The sequence below is a fragment of the Phascolarctos cinereus genome, unplaced genomic scaffold (assembly GCF_003287225.1).
Source record: "Phascolarctos cinereus isolate Bilbo 61053 unplaced genomic scaffold, phaCin_HiC Scaffold_726;HRSCAF=1367, whole genome shotgun sequence".
In the NCBI taxonomy this organism is placed as follows: domain Eukaryota; kingdom Metazoa; phylum Chordata; class Mammalia; order Diprotodontia; family Phascolarctidae; genus Phascolarctos; species Phascolarctos cinereus.
The window spans coordinates 411998370-412014178 of NW_027556098.1; the positions used below are offsets into that span (position 1 = coordinate 411998370).

Consider the following 15809-nt stretch of genomic DNA (forward strand, 5'->3'; position numbering starts at 1 on the left):
GCGAGGGGTGTATGACAGAAGGAAAGGTACATTTCTGGCGTCCCGGTCTCCGCTCCATCGGCGTCCTCCCCTCTGTCTCGGACGCTCCTGGGCCATCCCGGCACAGCGGGAGCCGGCTGGGAGGTGCTCAGTCTGGAAGCTCCGGGCATTTAAAGGGGCAGGCGAGGGGGGGCGGAGTCGGGGCCAGAGCGCGGCTGGGGTTCCCGGCTCTGGGGGTCTGCTCTGGGCTGGGCGGGGAGTGGGAGAGAAACACAGTCCGTACTTCTCGGAATTCCCTCAGTCTGGAATCCCAGGCGCTTCAGACCACTCCAGGAAGGAACCCAGGCGTCGGGGTTCCCAGCCCAGGGCAGCTGGGGGTCCCAGGACGCCAGGTTGGGGGCACAGGCAGGGGGCATTGGGGACACCGTGTTCTAGGGTCCCAGGAGTTAGAGCCTTAGAAGTCGTCTCGGCCAACTCCTCATCTTACAGGCTTGGAAACTGAGGCCCACAGAGAGGGGAAGGGACTCGGTAAGTGTCTAGAAGGCGGGATTCGAATTCACAGCATAGAATGCCTGGGCTGCGTGGGACCCACTACGTGATGCCCTTTTTTTTCTCTGTAAAATAGGGGTTAGGCATGGCTTGGGTTTGTGCATCTCAAAGCGACATTACAGCTCGCACGTAGATTCTAGGGTCAGCGAGAGAAGCTGCAGGTCAGGGAAGGGGCGGGCGGACGGAGAGCAGCCTCGGAGAAGGAGTTGGGAAGTTGGGGTGAACGGAGAGACCCAGGAAAGGCGGGGCGGGAAGGCCAGGAGGGGTGTTCCCTTGGAGGTGGGGGAGCGGAGCCGAGGGGGCGGGGCCCAGACCGAGAGTTAAGATCTCAGGTTTGGGGAGTGGCGGGATGGGCCACAGAGGGAAGAAACGTTGCCTTCTCCCCACCTTCTCTCGCCCACGGGGTTTCTTTCTCGGGCCTCGAGAGGTGGACACATCGACGGGTCGGGCGACGGGGCCGCATTCCTGGGCGGTGCGTCAGCCTCCGGTTTCCCCGACTCCCTGTGTGACCGGGGGATGGCCACCTCCCGTCTCCGGACCTATATTTCTAACGTACCCGTGCCTCCTCCGCATGCCCCAGCGGGTGGCCCCGACGGGGCGGCTTCCCCACCCCTTTCCCATATCCGAGAGTTCTAAAATTCCTGGGCTCCTGGGCCGGCTTACCTCGAACTCAACTACAACCCCCAGGATACCCCAAGCCAGGGCGCCAGCGCGGGGGATCCCGGCCTTTGTAGTCGTGGCGATGCCAGTAATTCTGGGCCACTCCCCAAAGTTTCGTGCTTGGAGATCTAGTCCAAAACCCCTCCTTTTTTAGCCACGGAAGTCGTAGCCCAAGGGAGTCTTCCTTCTCAAGTCCCTTGCCAAATCAGTAGAAGATTCAGACACTGCCCCTGTCTAATTCAGGGCTTCGGGGACCCTTCCTCAGAGAGGCGGCCCAGCTGGTAATGAATTCAAGGATCCCGTCCTCAGCCAAGACTCCTGGGTCCTTGGGGTTCTAACTCCGATCACTCCAGAGGGCAGAGGGAAAAGTAGGGAAAGTGCTGTGGGCTCCGGGATGGAAGCTTAGAATTTGGGGGGGCGCGAGACTGGACCCCGCTAGGGGACTACAAGTCCCAAGATGCTGCGCGGCGGTCCCCTCCACATCTCCGCCCCCTCAAACTTCTCCCCTCCTCCGCCCGCCTTCTCTCCCTCCTTCTCCCTCCAACCTGTGTCACACTGTACTGTAAAACCTGTTCCCCGGCGCCAGGAAGCCCCGGGACCTGCCCGGATCCGCCCGGGAGTCTCAGAGGCAGCCCCGGTTGAAGGCGCAGTGAGTCGGCCGGGTCGGACGCCTGGCACCCCTCCGCGGGATCTCCAGTGAGGGGTGGGCGGGGAGGGGAGCGGTGAAAGTAGCCTGGGACACCTGGTGGAGATGTGGGGGGGGGGGGGAAGGATGAGATCACTCCCCAGATTGCACGGGGCCCTGGGGAGGGAGGGGGCTGGGGGGTTCAGGAAGGGGAGGACAGACCCTCCTGATAAAGTCAGCCCTCTCGTCCTCCCCCACCTTTCCAAGGGCCCCCTGTGGGTACGAAATGACCGTGCCTTGCCAGAAGGAGGATTTGGGGGAAGAACCCCGGTGGGGGAAGGGAGAGGAGGGAGCTCCGGGTGCCCCTGACTGCTAGGCTTTCCCCACCCCGGCCTCAGAGAAGGCTCTTAGTTTTTCCCCAGTCCGCCCTTTTCCCCATTGGGAGGCGAGGGGAGGGGAAAATCATAGAAACCAGAGCATGGCAGAGCTAAGGATAAGGAGATTTAGGGCTGGAAGGAAGCTTGGAGGTTGCCTAACCCTAAGCCTCATTTTACAGGTTAGGAAACTGAGACCCAGAAGAGGATAAAGAGCTTTTAAAAAAAAGTTGTTTGTACAGTAAAGAAATAGGGGTTATCAGGCTGGGACACAGACCTGCAGAACCTGGAATGATAGAGATAGGATAATACAAACTTATTATTTTACAGAGGGGGAAACTGAGGCTCACAGAGGGGATGGGATTTGCCCAAGGACCCATGGCTCTTGGCTTCCAGTACATACTTCCTATTACCTTTCGTGGAGGCAGGAACATGGGGTACTGAGGGGTGGGTAGCCAGTTCTAGGTCCTGGGGTCCCGTAGGCTTAGCTGATCTTGGAGACACACCTCACATGCCCAGAATTTCAGAACTCTCTCTCACCCCCCACCCCCAGCCTCTAAGTCAGCACCAGAGAAAAAGAGAAGAGGTCAGAATCTAATTTTGGAAGCATTCTGGAAGGCTCTGTGCTTGCTGAGCTATGTAGGATTGGGGCCTCCCACCTCTGCTGCTTGTGGCAGTCCAGTGGGGACCAGTGGTGGACCCTGTAGCGGCTCTAGGATGGAGCCAGTTGGGGTTACTGGCTTCCTTTAAATGGAAACTTTTCTGAATTATGGGAGTTGGAGCACCTAAGCCAAGTGGGGAGCTTTGGGCCTCTTGGCTGGGTTGGGAGAAAACTGATATGACCCCAGAGTCTTCCTTCTCATGCTCTAATCTCTCTCCTCCCCACCCCCCAGCCTGGGTAGGTGTGAGCTCAGATCTAGAGATGGGGGCTAGGGGAGGCAAGATGGTGTCTGTTTCTCAAACTGAGGGTTCTTCAAGAATAAGGCCATCTCTTCTAGTCTTTCCCCTTTCCCTAGTCCCCTCCCAACCCCATGAGACCAAAGCAGTTTGATTTGAATATAGTTCATCTGGCTCCCCACTGGGTTGTGTGGCTCTCCCCCTACCCTGAGCCACTGAGCAACTTGGTTCTAGCCACCCCCTTTCTACCCAGCCTTTCCTTCTGGGGGAGGGGGTAAAAGAACTGAGGTCTAGGGAAAGGACCAATCCAGAGGACATTAAAAAAAAGAAGCCAAAATATCAGAACTGGAAGGAACCACCAAAAATGGAATGTTAGAACTGGGGAGCCATTAGAATAAGAGTAAGCTAGCAGGCAGCTTAGAACATAGGATATTAGAATATTTCTCATCTGGAAGGGAGCTTAGAACATCATATGTTAGAACACGTCCCAGCTGGAAAGGAGTGAGAATACATCCCATCAGGAAGTTTAAGTCACAGGATGTTAGAATGTGTTCAAGCTGGAAAGAACCTTTGAGCTTAGAACATGTCCCAGATGGAAGGAACCCTAGAACATAGGATGTTAGAACATGTCCCAGCTGGAAGGAAACTTAGAACACGAGATATTAAAACATGTCTCAGCTGGAAGGAAGCTTAGAGCTTAGGGTGTTAGAACATGTCCTAGCTGTAAAGGAGTTAGAACATGCCCCAGCAGGAAGGGAGTTTAGAACACAAGATAATAGAACATGTCTTAGTTGGAAGGGTGTTGGAACATGTCCCAGTTGAGAATTAGAACACAGGATGTTAGAACATGCTCCAGCTGGAAGGAAGCTTAGAACACTGGATATTAGACCGTGTCCCAGCTGGAAGGAAGTTTACAACACAAGATATGGGAACATGTCCCAGCTGGAAGAGACTTTAGAATACAAGATATTAGAACATGTCCTGGCTGGAAAGGAGTTAGAACATGTCCCAGCTGGGAGTTTTGAACACAGGAAGGTAGATCGTGTCCCAAATGAAAGGGAGATCAAAACATAGGATGTGAGAACATGTTCCAGCTGGAAGGAGCTGTGAATCCAGAATGGTAACACATAAAATCTTAGAGCTAGGAGACAACTTAAAACAGACTGTCAGTACTGGAACGACCTTCAAGACCACCAGGTCAGACCTCCTTTACCAAGGAGGAACTCAGACTTATGGAGGGAAAGGGTCTCTCAAGGTCATACAGTGAGTTTGGGGTAGAGCCAGGGCTAAAATGGAGGTTCCCTGCCCCCTGGTCCAAGGCTTTGTAGATTGGGGTGGGGAAAGGAGGATGTTTGTCTGCCTTACAAAGGACAGCACAAAATGGAGCCCCTCCCTTCCAATAGAAAGGGAGTTAGCTTGGATGCACCCCCGTGCCCCCTTGGTCATCTGGAGCAAGGAGACCACTCACTGGGACTCTGGGGGTACGGTTAGGGAGTGAGTTGTGTCCGATCTGGCAGGGAAGGTGTTAGGGTGCAATCCTGGGAGGACAGGACCTGGCTGGGTGCCTCCCCCGACTCACCTGCTTTTCCCTGGGGGAGGAAGAGGACTTGCTGTGACTGGCCTGATACATACCAGAGGCCTGAGCTCACTGGCTGGGCGGGTGGGAGGCTGGCTGTATCCCATTCCCCTCCAAGGCCACAGTGCCTCCCTCCTCCCTTAGCCGGGACACTTAAGTGTGTGTGTAGGAGGAGAGGGCTATTCTCCCCTTCCCTAGCCCCCAAACACTGTTGGAAAAAGGTGCGAAGCTGGAGCTGGCAACTTCTGAGTCTCCTAAGCCAGCTGCGGCCAGATGGTAGAGTTCCGGGGCTGTCTTCTCCCTCCTCCCTTTACAGGCTGCCCCTCAAACAGTCTTGGGGCTGAAATGAGAATCCTAGAATCTTGGAATTGGAATCTGTAAAACTTATAATCAAATCTGGAAGAGCTCCGATTCTTCGAACCTAGATGGCAGAATGCCAAAGGTAGAAGGGATCAGAGGACTCCCCTGCCCCATTTAGCTGAAGAGGAAAGTCCGGGCTCAGAGAAGAAGATGACTTGCCCACGGTCACACACGGCGAGTACGGGGAAGATGGCTCTTTCCCCACACCTCCCAGCCTCTTTTCTCACGCTCACACCAGTCTGCCAGTTGGATCGGGACAGGTTGACCGCATGCCTAGAGCCCCGTCCCTCCCTCCCGCGTTCGGGGTGGGGCCCCCTCCGCCCCGGCCGGGGTTCCTGTGGTGCTGGGGTGGTGGCTCCGCCCCGAGGCGGCTGCGGGGGCTGAAGGAAAACACCTCCTGTCCCGGCCCTTCTCCCACCCTGGAGGGAGGGCGGGGCCGGCTGGCCGTAGGGGTTGTGTTGGCCCAACCGGTTCCCTTCTCTCAGCAATCTAATTTCCAGCCGTGGCGCCCTTGCCTTCGCCCAGCATTCTCCGGGACACCTCTCCGTCGCCCGCCCCTTCCCTGCACTCTTAATCTCAGTACCCCTAAATCCTACATTCTCGCTGAAGGCCCTCCAGAGTCTTACTCCCTAACTCTTGAGAACCACGCCAGGTTCCTCCCTCTTAGCACTTAGAATTCCACCTTACTGCTGAGAATGCTGGCCCACCAGACTCGGATTTCTGCTCTGCAGAGCCCGGCTTCCTTGAGGTCCGAGCTGTGAGTTCTTAAGGAGCCAGCCTCCTCGCCCTCTCCTCACCTCCAGCTCAACGCCTAGAGATTTGGGGTGTACCGGAAAGAGCGCTAGACCAGCAGTCAGGAGATGCCTGGGTTCAAATGCTGTCTCTGACACAAGCCTTGTGGCCTTGGGCGACTCACCCTCCCTGGGCTTCGGGTTCCTTTGCAAAATGAGAGGTTGGGTCAGGTGGCCTCCGAGGCCCCTTCCGACCCTACGTCTGTGACCCTAAGGAACACAGGTGTGGGACGGCTGGCAAGTCACGGAGCCTCTCCGAGACTCGACTTCCTCCTCGATAAAATGAGGCTAATAATAACGCGAACCTCGCAGGGTGATGCTGGGGATGATGTACTTGGACGTCCCCTATCATTATCTTGCCTCCTCAGCGTGCTGTAAGACTTCGCCCCTGTGCGCTTGGAGATCCTGCTTCCAAGCACTTCAGGACCCTCCTCCTGGTGGGGCAGCCGAGGCTTAGCGGACTTTCTCCTTCCCGCAGGCGCGCCTCCCCAGCCTGGGCACCATGGACAGCGAGGCCTTCGAGAGCGCTGCGCGGGACCTTCTGGACTTGAACTTCCAATGTGAGGGAGGGGCCCTCTGGGGGCGGGGCTGCTCCGGATGGGGGCGGGGCTCCCTGGAGCCTCACTCCTTCCCTCACCTCCCTCCCCACAGCTTTGGCCATGAAGCACATTGACCTGAAACAGATGGAGTTGGACACTGCCGCGGCCAAGGTGGACGAGTTGACCAAGCAGCTGGAGTCGCTGTGGTCGGACTCGCCGGCCCCCTCCACCCCTCCACCGCAGGCCAGCGCTCCGACCAGGGTGAGTTCCTTGGGCCCCTCCTCCCTGAGACCCTCCCCCCCCCCCGCCTCATTTCACGGAGGGATCTGGGGAGCCGGCTTAGTTAACCCAGACCTAACCCTGCTCTGCCCATCCTCCAGCCTCTGCCCAAAGACCCCCAAAGACAGGGAGCTCACTACTCCCCAGGCAGCCCATTGTTCTTGGGGCCAGATCTCAGTGTGAGGAAGTTTTCCCTGAGCTCAAGCCTAGATTGGCCTGTTGGCAGTGGCTCCCCATTGGTCTCAGCTGGGGCTTCTCAAATACTTGAACACAACTCTTCTGTCTCCCAAGCCCACCCTGCAGCTTCTCTTTTCCAGGCTAAATATCTCCAGTTGCCTGTACCATGATCTTGTCACCCTTCAATATACTGGTTGTCCTCCGTGGGACCCTTCAGTTTATCCCCGTTCTTCATAAAATCCAACAGCCCAAACTGAACGGAGTACTCTAGATGGGGTCCAGTCAGGACTTTGTTGTCAAGTTGTTTCAGTCACGTCCAGCTCTTCATGAGCCCATTTGGGGTTTTCTTGGCAAAGCTACTGGAGTAGTTTGTAGTTTCCTCCTCCAGCTCATTTTACAGATGAGAAAACGGAGGCAAAGAGGGCTAAGTGACCTGCCCAGGATCACACCGCTAGGAGGTGTCTGAGGCTGGATTTGAACTCAGGTCTTCCTGACTCCAGGTCTGGTGCCACCAGTCAGGACGGAGTTCAGCAATATCAGCTCACCAGCCTTAAAGATCATATACCTCCCTTGCTGTAGTCTTAGCTTTGAAGGTTGCCACAGGACACAGCTGACCTCTATTAAGCTTGAAGTCCATTAAAATCTGGCACTAGTAAGCACTTAATAAATGCTCACTCCCTCTCTCTGCCTGTTTATCCATTTCTCCATTGTTCTAGTTCAAGATACTTGCTGACCACACCTCCCTCATCTTGTACTTGTCATATTTTTCTTTTCCCAAGTGTCCAGAGTTTACATTTATCCAGATCCTTATTAGATTTGGCCCGTTGCTGGAGCCAGACAAGAGGTTTTTGCATCTCCACTCTGCCATATGACATATTAGCTAGGGCTTCCAACTTTTTGTCATCTGTAAATTTGACAAAAGATGGTAATCTTTGCCCTTCTTCAAGTCAATGACATGTGAAACAAGTTGGGGCACTCCACTGAAAAGCTCCTTCTTTCTGAGTTGTTGGCAATGACTCCTTTCAGAGGCTGACCAGTGAACTGGCTCCTCCCTCTACCCCAGCTTGGTGTGATTCTAGCCCTTATCATCTCTGTCTGTTCCACAGGAATGGCATGAGAGACTGTCAGATGCTAGGTCCATTTATATTTATAGTATTCTTCTCTCCACCTCCCAATCTACCAGTCTAGTAATCCTGTATTTAAAAAAAGCTTCATCTGGCATGACCTGTGCTTGATGAAGCCAGGCAGGCCTTTTTGATCACTGCTTCCTTTTCTGGATCTTCACTAAACATTCATTTAATAATATATTGTAGAATATATCCTTCCCATAGCCACTCAGTTTTTTTTTTCCTTGGGTCTCTTCTCCTTGAGCCCTTGGGTCTCTTTCCCTGGGTCCCTTCCCCCTGAGCCCCCTCATACTCCCTCCCACTAACTGGGCATCTCTCCTCCTTCCTTCTCTCCAGCTGACCAGATACAGTTCCAGTCCCACTCCTGACCATTTTAGCCGTACCTCTTCACCCCGGAAGGTGGCAGACGGTGGGGATGCCGCCTATACCCGCTCAGAGAACTCCCCTGCCTTGCTCCCGTACAGTCCCCTGTCACCCAAAGGGCGTCCATCCTCTCCCCGAACTCCTCTCTACCTGTCTTCTGAGTCATACTCATCGCTGGAACGGGCCCCCTCCCCACGACCCAAAACTATGACCTATGAGGCTGTGGTTGGCTCACTGGGCCGGGCCCCATCCCCTAGGCCTGGCTCTGGCTCCCTCCGCCCCACAGGTCCCCCCCCACAATATGACTTCCTAGTGGGTGGACGGGCTGGCTCTCCCCGGGGTGATGGCCCTCAGGCTTTCTTCCCTGACCACCGAGGACCTTCGCCCCGTTTGGGCCTTCCTGCCACTTATGAGGGCTCTGCTGTCTTTGGGAGTCCACCCCCAGGTGCCGGGGGCAGTGCCTTTGCGCCACTTAGGGCACAAGGTAAGAGAGTGGAAGAAGCAGATCGAGGTATATACAGTTGGGAGGGGGCTGCGGAGGTGGGTGCAGGTGCCTTGGAATGGTTATGGCTCCAGAGAAGTGGGAGACGGGGGGTGGATCCCTGCAGAAGAAGGTACATGACCTTGTGGGACATGGATCAAACTCTCCCTGCCCCCCTGTAGATGACCTGACACTCCGCCGGCGTCCCCCTAAGAGCTGGAATGAGTCAGACTTGGATGTGGCCTATGAGAAGAAGTCATCGTCCCAGCCTTCCAGCTATGATCGTGAGCTGACCGGGGGGGGGGGGGCGGGGCTGGTAGAGGTGGTGGCTCCCCCCTCTCTTCGGTTCCTAATCCCCATTCCTCCTCCCTCAGGTCTGGATGTTTTCGGGGGCCTTCGCCCATCCTCCCCATCCTTGCAGCTGTTACCCTGGCGGGAGAGCAGTTTGGATGGCCTGGGCGGTCCAGGCAAGGTGAGGGGCCGTCTGGGTGGCAGGGTTTCTAGGCCAAGGCTTCCTATACATAAAGAACACAGGTCCCAGGCATGCTGGAGCTAGAAGGGTCTGCAGAGATCTTGAGGCTCAGCCCTCATCATTGTACAAATGAGGAAACTGAGGCCCAGAGAGGAGAATTGAGAGTGAGCAGCAGAACATCATCACCTTGTCTCTGCCTCCCTCCCCCTTTCCAGGATGGCCTCACCAGCTCCACTCTGCCCCGGAATTACAAAGTCTCTCCACTGGCCAGTGACCGGCGGACAGAGGCTTCAGGGTATCGTCGCTCCTTGGGCCCAGGGGTCCCTGGCACCCTTCCTCGAAGCTGGCAGCCGGCTAGTCGCATCGCCATGCCACCAACAAGCCCCCAGGCCCGGGGGACCCCCCGCCAGCGCCCCATCCCCCTCTCCATGATATTCAAGTTGCAGAATGCTTTCTGGGAGTATGGGGCAGCCAAGGCAGGGCCTCCGGGCTCACCCATTATCACACGGGCTCCCCTACCCAAGTTGAGTCCCCAGGTCCCAGCCCCAGGCCCAGCCCTTCAGAGCCCAGTCCCAGCCCCTCAGAGCCCGGTCCCAGCCCCACAGAGCCCAGCCCAGCCTCCAGCCACTCAGCTTGCACCACCTGCCCGACCTACAGGAGGCGAAGGTGAGTACAGAATTGGGCTCCTCCGAGGGTGGGGAGGGAAAGACATTGAACCGGCCTTGTACTCTGGTTTAAAGCTCTGGCTGGAGGAGGTCGTCATCTCTGCCAAGTGTCTGAGCCAGAGTTACCTCCTCCCCCTGTTTCATGGGAAATGAAATGTGCCCCATTTCGCCCTCCCTTTGGGTCACCCTCATCATCATCAGGAAGCTTTTCTGTGTCCTCCGTAGTCCCCGTTTCTCAAGCTTCAAATTCAGCGGTGCCTTCCAGAGCAGAGGAGGTGGGGTGGGTACTGAGGGGTCTCTGGTTAGGGCACAGACTCCAAGATTTCAGGGCAGGTTGGTCTCAGCATTAGGACAGGGGACAGGGGAGGAAGGACAGAAGAGACTAGTAGAATGACAGGCCTATGGCATGTTACCTTTATCAAGTCAGGATTGTTGAACATTCGAACTGGGGATGAACCGGGGAATGGGAGACTTGGAGGAGGGAGTCCCTATGTCATGCTTGGTGGCTTCTGCCCTCTTCCTAGGTCCCCCCAAGCCCCCTGAAGAGCCGGAGCCAGAGCCAGAGCTGGAGGGGCTGCTGGCCCCAACGCTGGAGGTCGTGGAGACCGAGGAAGGCGCTGTGCCTCGGCCCCTGAGCCCCACGCGGCTACAGCCGGCGCTACCCCCAGAAGCCCAGACGGTGCCCGAGCTGGAGGAGGTGGCCCGGGTACTGGCAGAAATACCACGGCCCCTGAAGCGCCGAGGCTCGATGGAGCAGAGCCCTGGCCCAGCCCTACCCCCGACACACAAGAAGCAGTACCAGCAAATCATCAACCGCCTGTTCCATCGGCATGGGGGCAGTGGTGGTGGTGGTGGCAGCCCTCCCCGTGATGGTGGCACTGGACCTGGTGGGCCTGAACCTGAGCTTCCCCCCATTACTGAGGGCTCTGATGCAAGGGCAGGACCCCCTGCCCCAGCCCCTCCAGCTCCTGCCCTAGCCCCCAGCCTGCCTGACCCCCCACCACCTCAGAGCACAGTGAGTAATATAGGCTATCTGCCCCCCTTCTTTCCTCCTTCTCCCAGATCCATCCTCTGCTCTTGGGGCTCTCCTTCTAATTGAACCATAGTCTTACAACCGTCACGGAACCAAAAACCACAGAATCTTAGAGCCAGCACAGAATACAAGAACCACAGAACCACAGGACTTCCATAGCATCTAGAACCAGGCTGTTAGAACCACAAAACACACTTAGAATCATGATAGGATTTTAGAACTCCCATGGAATCTAGAACCACAGAATTCTAAATCCAGTAGATTCTTAGAGCCATAATAGAATTTTTAAAGAATGCTAGAATCTAGAACCATAGACTCTTAGAGCCTTCAGGATGCTTAGAATCATCATTGAATCTTAGTGCTACCAAAACAGCAGAATATAGAACCAGTGAATCGTAAGGCCATCATAGACTCTTAGAACTACCCTAGAACCTTAGCATTACCATAGTGTCTAGAACCACAGAATCTTAAACCATAGATTCTGAAAGCTAACATGTTCTTAGAATAATAGCAGAATATTAGAACTAACACAAAGTCTAAAACCATCAAATTGTAGAGCCATCAAAGATGCTTTTTAGACTCATCACAGAATCTAGAACCACAGACCCCAGATCCAATAGATTCTAGAACCGTCAGATCTTAGAGTTAGCATAGAATATAAGAACTATAAAACCATAGTTCCCAGAACTGAAGAATCTCAGAGCCATGAGACACTCTCAGAATCTTGATAGAATCTCAGAACTGTCATAGAACCTAGAACCCATAGACCCCCAACACCAGTAACTTGTTAGAATGAGAACAGATTTTTAATCACACAACCTTAAAGCCATCAAAGATTCTTAGGATCATCATAGAATCTTAGCACTACTATAGCATCTAGAGCATTAGAATCTAGAACCAGTGAATGTTAGAGCTGTCATGGACTCAGAACTATCATGGTGTCTAGAACGTAGAACATAAAATCTTAGAACTAACATAGTTTCTAGAACCAGATAATCCTGAACCATAGATTCTTCAAGCCAACGTAGACTTTTAGAACCCTCATAGAATCTTAGAATTACATTGTCTTAGAATTAGCCTCAAATGTTGGAATCAGGGTAGACTTTGGGAACCATAATAGAACCTTAGACACATCTGAGACTTTTGGAAACATAGCATCTTGATAGTGTGTAATCTTAGTACCGTCATTGAATCTAGGAGTCATGGAATCTTAAAATCATCATAGAATGTTGATACCCTAGCTCTTTACGGCCATGGATTCTTGAAATCATCTAAGGCTCTCAGGACTAGTCTAGAATCTTGGAATCCTAGAACTTTGCACCATTATACAATTGGAGGATATTGCAACCACTACTGAACCTTACAACTATAGACTCCTTAGGTTCTTAGGTTCTCAGAGCTAGCAGGGCCCTAAGAAACGGCCTGGTTGTCTTTCCCCTCTCATTTTACAGGTGAGGAAACTCTGTCCCAGAGAGGGGTAAATCACACAGTGAATGTGTCAAGGGGCAGAACTAGGGTTAAAATCCAGGCCTCTATTTCTAGGCCACTACACTCTTGCTCCTAACCCCTAGGTAGGCCTTCTCCAATACTTTTTGTCCTCTTGTTGAGGCTCTGCCTATCCTGTATCTGTCCGTTGTCCTGTCTACTCTCTGAAGGGGGTGGGGGAGGGGATTTGTCCCAGAGGACAGAGAAGAGGGGACAACCAGCTCCTTTTTGATGCAACCTTCTTCTCCCACCCTAGGAAATGCGCTCAGTGCTTCGGAAGGGGGGGTCACCCCGCAAGGCCCGGCGGGCCCGCCTTAACCCCCTGGTATTACTGCTGGACGCGGCACTCACTGGAGAACTAGATGTGGTGCAGCAGGCAGTGAAGGAGGTGAGAGGAAGGGCGCTGGAAGGGAGGAGAAAGTGGTTGCTCTGTCCCCTTCATCTTCTCCTCAAGGCTGACTGGACTCTGTCTCTCCCACCTTACCCTTCAGATAAATGACCCCAGCCAGCCCAATGAGGAGGGCATCACAGCCCTGCACAATGCCATCTGTGGTGCTAACTATGCCATTGTGGACTTCCTCATTGGTACTGGTGCCAATGTTAACTCCCCGGACAGCCATGGCTGGTGAGACAGGGTAGGAGGGTTGGCCAAGGGATCTCTAAACCCCAGCTCCATTCACTTCGCTCCCAGTCATCTGCCCATAACTTCTCTTCCTCACCACTCCTAGGGGACCACAGAGCACTGAGGGGTATTTACCCTGGCCCCCAATCCATTGGGATGGGTTTTATATAAGAGGCAGTGTAGGACGACATGGTGGCCAGCCCTCAGCTGATGGGCTCAGGGGTGCCGGGGAAGCGATTTTCAGTCTCATAACCTCTCTATCTTGCCCCAGGACACCCTTACACTGTGCGGCCTCTTGCAATGACACAGCCATCTGTACGGCCCTGGTGCAGCATGGAGCAGCCATCTTTGCCACAACCCTGAGTGACGGGGCCATGGCCATCGAGAAGTGTGATCCTTACCGGGAGGGCTATGCAGACTGTGCCACCTACCTGGCAGGTGAGGCGTGGGAGATGACCAGGGGGAGGGGCAGGGGCAGTTGTGGTGGAACAGGGCCTGGGGATCACGCTAACACCCATGTGTGATAGCCCATGTCCTCGGCGTGGACTGACATCAGCCAGTAAATAAGCAGTTATTAAGGTCAGGTTATGTGCAGACCCTGGGGCAGTGAGAAGCGTGCTACATTTGGTGCCAGAAGACCTAGGTTCAAATCCTGGCCCCAACACTGAATATTTCTGTGACTCTGGGCCTCAGCTTCCTGCTCTGTAAAGTGGTAGGGAAGATCACTGAGGTTCCTTCCAGGCCCGACTCTGTGGTCTTGTGTCTCAGAGGCCGAGCAGAGCATGGGCCATTTGCATGGAGGGGCAGTCTACGCACTGTGGGACTACAGCGCCGAGTTCGGGGACGAGCTGTCCTTCCGTGAGGGTGAACCTGTGACTGTCCTGCGTCGGGACGGCCCTGAGGAGACTGACTGGTGGTGGGCAGCCCTGCGGGGCCAGGAAGGATATGTGCCCAGAAACTACTTTGGGGTGAGCACCCAACTGGGGGTGTCAGTGGGCATGAGCGGTTCTATTACATTGGGGGGGGATGAGTGGTTTCACTGGGGGGGGGTCATTGTTGGGTGGAGGAATGGGGGGGTGCCATTACACTGGGGAGGAGAAAAGGGGAGCTGCCCCTTGGAGGGGTCATTATGCAGGTGGGGGTAGAGAATGGGAAGCTGTATTACCATCTGGCAGGTAGGATAAGGAGGCACCACCCCAGACTCACAATGACCTTTGTCTTCCTAGCTGTTTCCCAGAGTGAAACCTCAGCGTGGCAAGGTGTAGGATCCCGGACCGGGTGCCAGAGGAGCCAATGCCAACATGAGGCACTAGGGGGAATTTCTGCCCATCGCTCCTGCCGATGGCCCTGGGGACGGGGGGATGAGTGTGGATCCTGTGTTTGGGAGGGGAAGGGGAGCCCTGAATTCAGTCTCCAGCTACATGTCCAGAGCACCAACACCAGAATGGAGTGGACAGGGTTGAGCCAGATCAATCAGCTCTACCCCCCCCAAAAGAACCAACCCCAGCCAGCCCCCCATGATCCCAGAAGATATAAGTTTCCCTTAGCCAATGCAGACAGCACCAGCCTCAGATGAACTCTGACCCATGCTGTCCTCTACTCTCCTTCCCACCAGCAGCCTTGGGGGTTGGGGGCATAGTAACCTCCCCACTTCTCCCCCCAAACCAAGTGCCTCAAGTCTTGTCTGGTCTCTGTTTGTAATTAAATAGGAAAAATAAAAATACTTTCTAATTAAAGGTACTTTGTGCAGCTATCTTTCAGCCCTGGTTACTACTGACCATCTCCCATGATCTCCCTCCAGAAATCCCTCCTCCTGGCCCACCCAGATCTTCTTCCATCCATCCCAGCAGCGAGAATGCCCAAAGGAAAGGGGGCTAGGAGTGGATAGTGAAGGATTTCTCAGGAGCCAGAGGAGGTGTGTAGCAAAGGAAAAGCTAGAAGGAGCCAGGGCTGGCAGGTTCCTCCTGGGACCAGGGAAAGGGAAGCCCAGAGATGACTTTCCTCGAATCCAGCCAAGCAGCATTTAGTACAGGCTTCCTCTGTGCCTGCAAACACCGTGAGCTCCGAGGAGCTCACGGTTCAGTGAGAGAGACAGGCAGCAAGATGTAGGAACGTCCGCCCCCTGGCCAGCAGGGCAGAGCCGGGGCTCAAAGCTGGCTGGCTGGGTTGTGAAGTCTTTCCCTCCTCATTCCGGCGTTTTATGCGCTAAGGTTACTCTGAGCCTGAAAAGTTTGTGTTCTAATGTTCCGAACTAGAGAGGGAAGAGGCCATCTGGTCTAACTCCTTTTACAGACGAGAAAACTGAGACCTGGAGACATTAAGTGGCTTGCCCCAAATCACACATCTGAGATCAGAAGTCCCAAGCTCCACAGCCAGTGTTCTTTGCACTGTGCTGGCCTCAGAGCCAGGAAGACCTGGGTTCAAGTCCCAGCTGACACAGGCTTGCTCTGCCCTTCTCCTCCTCAGAAATGCCTTTCTTCGCAGCTAGGTGGCACAGTGGATAGAACACTGACCCTGGAGTCAGGAGGACCTGAGTTCAAATCTAACCTCAGACACATAACACTCACTAGCTGCGTGACCCTGGGCAAGTCACTTACCCCCAATTGCCCTCATCAAAGGAAAAAAAAATTCCTTTCTTGCCTTCCTTCCATCCCAGGGGACCCTCACTGCCTTTTCCTTTTATCTTTTCTCACTCTTTCCTCCAGTTCTGGACCATGAACAAGGATCAAATGAGCTCTGCCATTGTTCATGGATG

At 54.5% G+C, this 15809-nt stretch overlaps 1 protein-coding gene across 6 annotated transcripts; it reads left to right on the top strand.

Annotated features, from left to right (window-relative positions):
- The first annotated feature begins 215 nt into the window (after positions 1-215).
- On the top strand, positions 216-14790 carry PPP1R13L (protein phosphatase 1 regulatory subunit 13 like). Of its 6 annotated transcripts, none has more exons than XM_020980118.2 (14): positions 216-507; positions 1343-1469; positions 6290-6371; positions 6463-6611; positions 8270-8780; positions 8960-9061; positions 9152-9249; positions 9465-9915; positions 10439-10929; positions 12689-12820; positions 12924-13057; positions 13326-13492; positions 13823-14022; positions 14281-14790. In XM_020980118.2, the coding sequence occupies exons 3-14, from the start codon at positions 6314-6316 to the stop codon at positions 14317-14319; spliced, it is 2532 nt and encodes an 843-aa protein (XP_020835777.1). In that variant the 5' UTR covers positions 216-507; positions 1343-1469; positions 6290-6313; the 3' UTR covers positions 14320-14790. The 6 variants fall into 6 exon arrangements, with proteins under 6 accessions (XP_020835777.1, XP_020835775.1, XP_078001996.1 ...); XM_020980117.2 differs by lacking the exons at positions 216-507; positions 1343-1469 and adding exons at positions 1777-1837; positions 4977-5198; XM_020980116.2 differs by lacking the exon at positions 1343-1469.
- The last annotated feature ends 1019 nt before the right edge of the window (positions 14791-15809 follow it).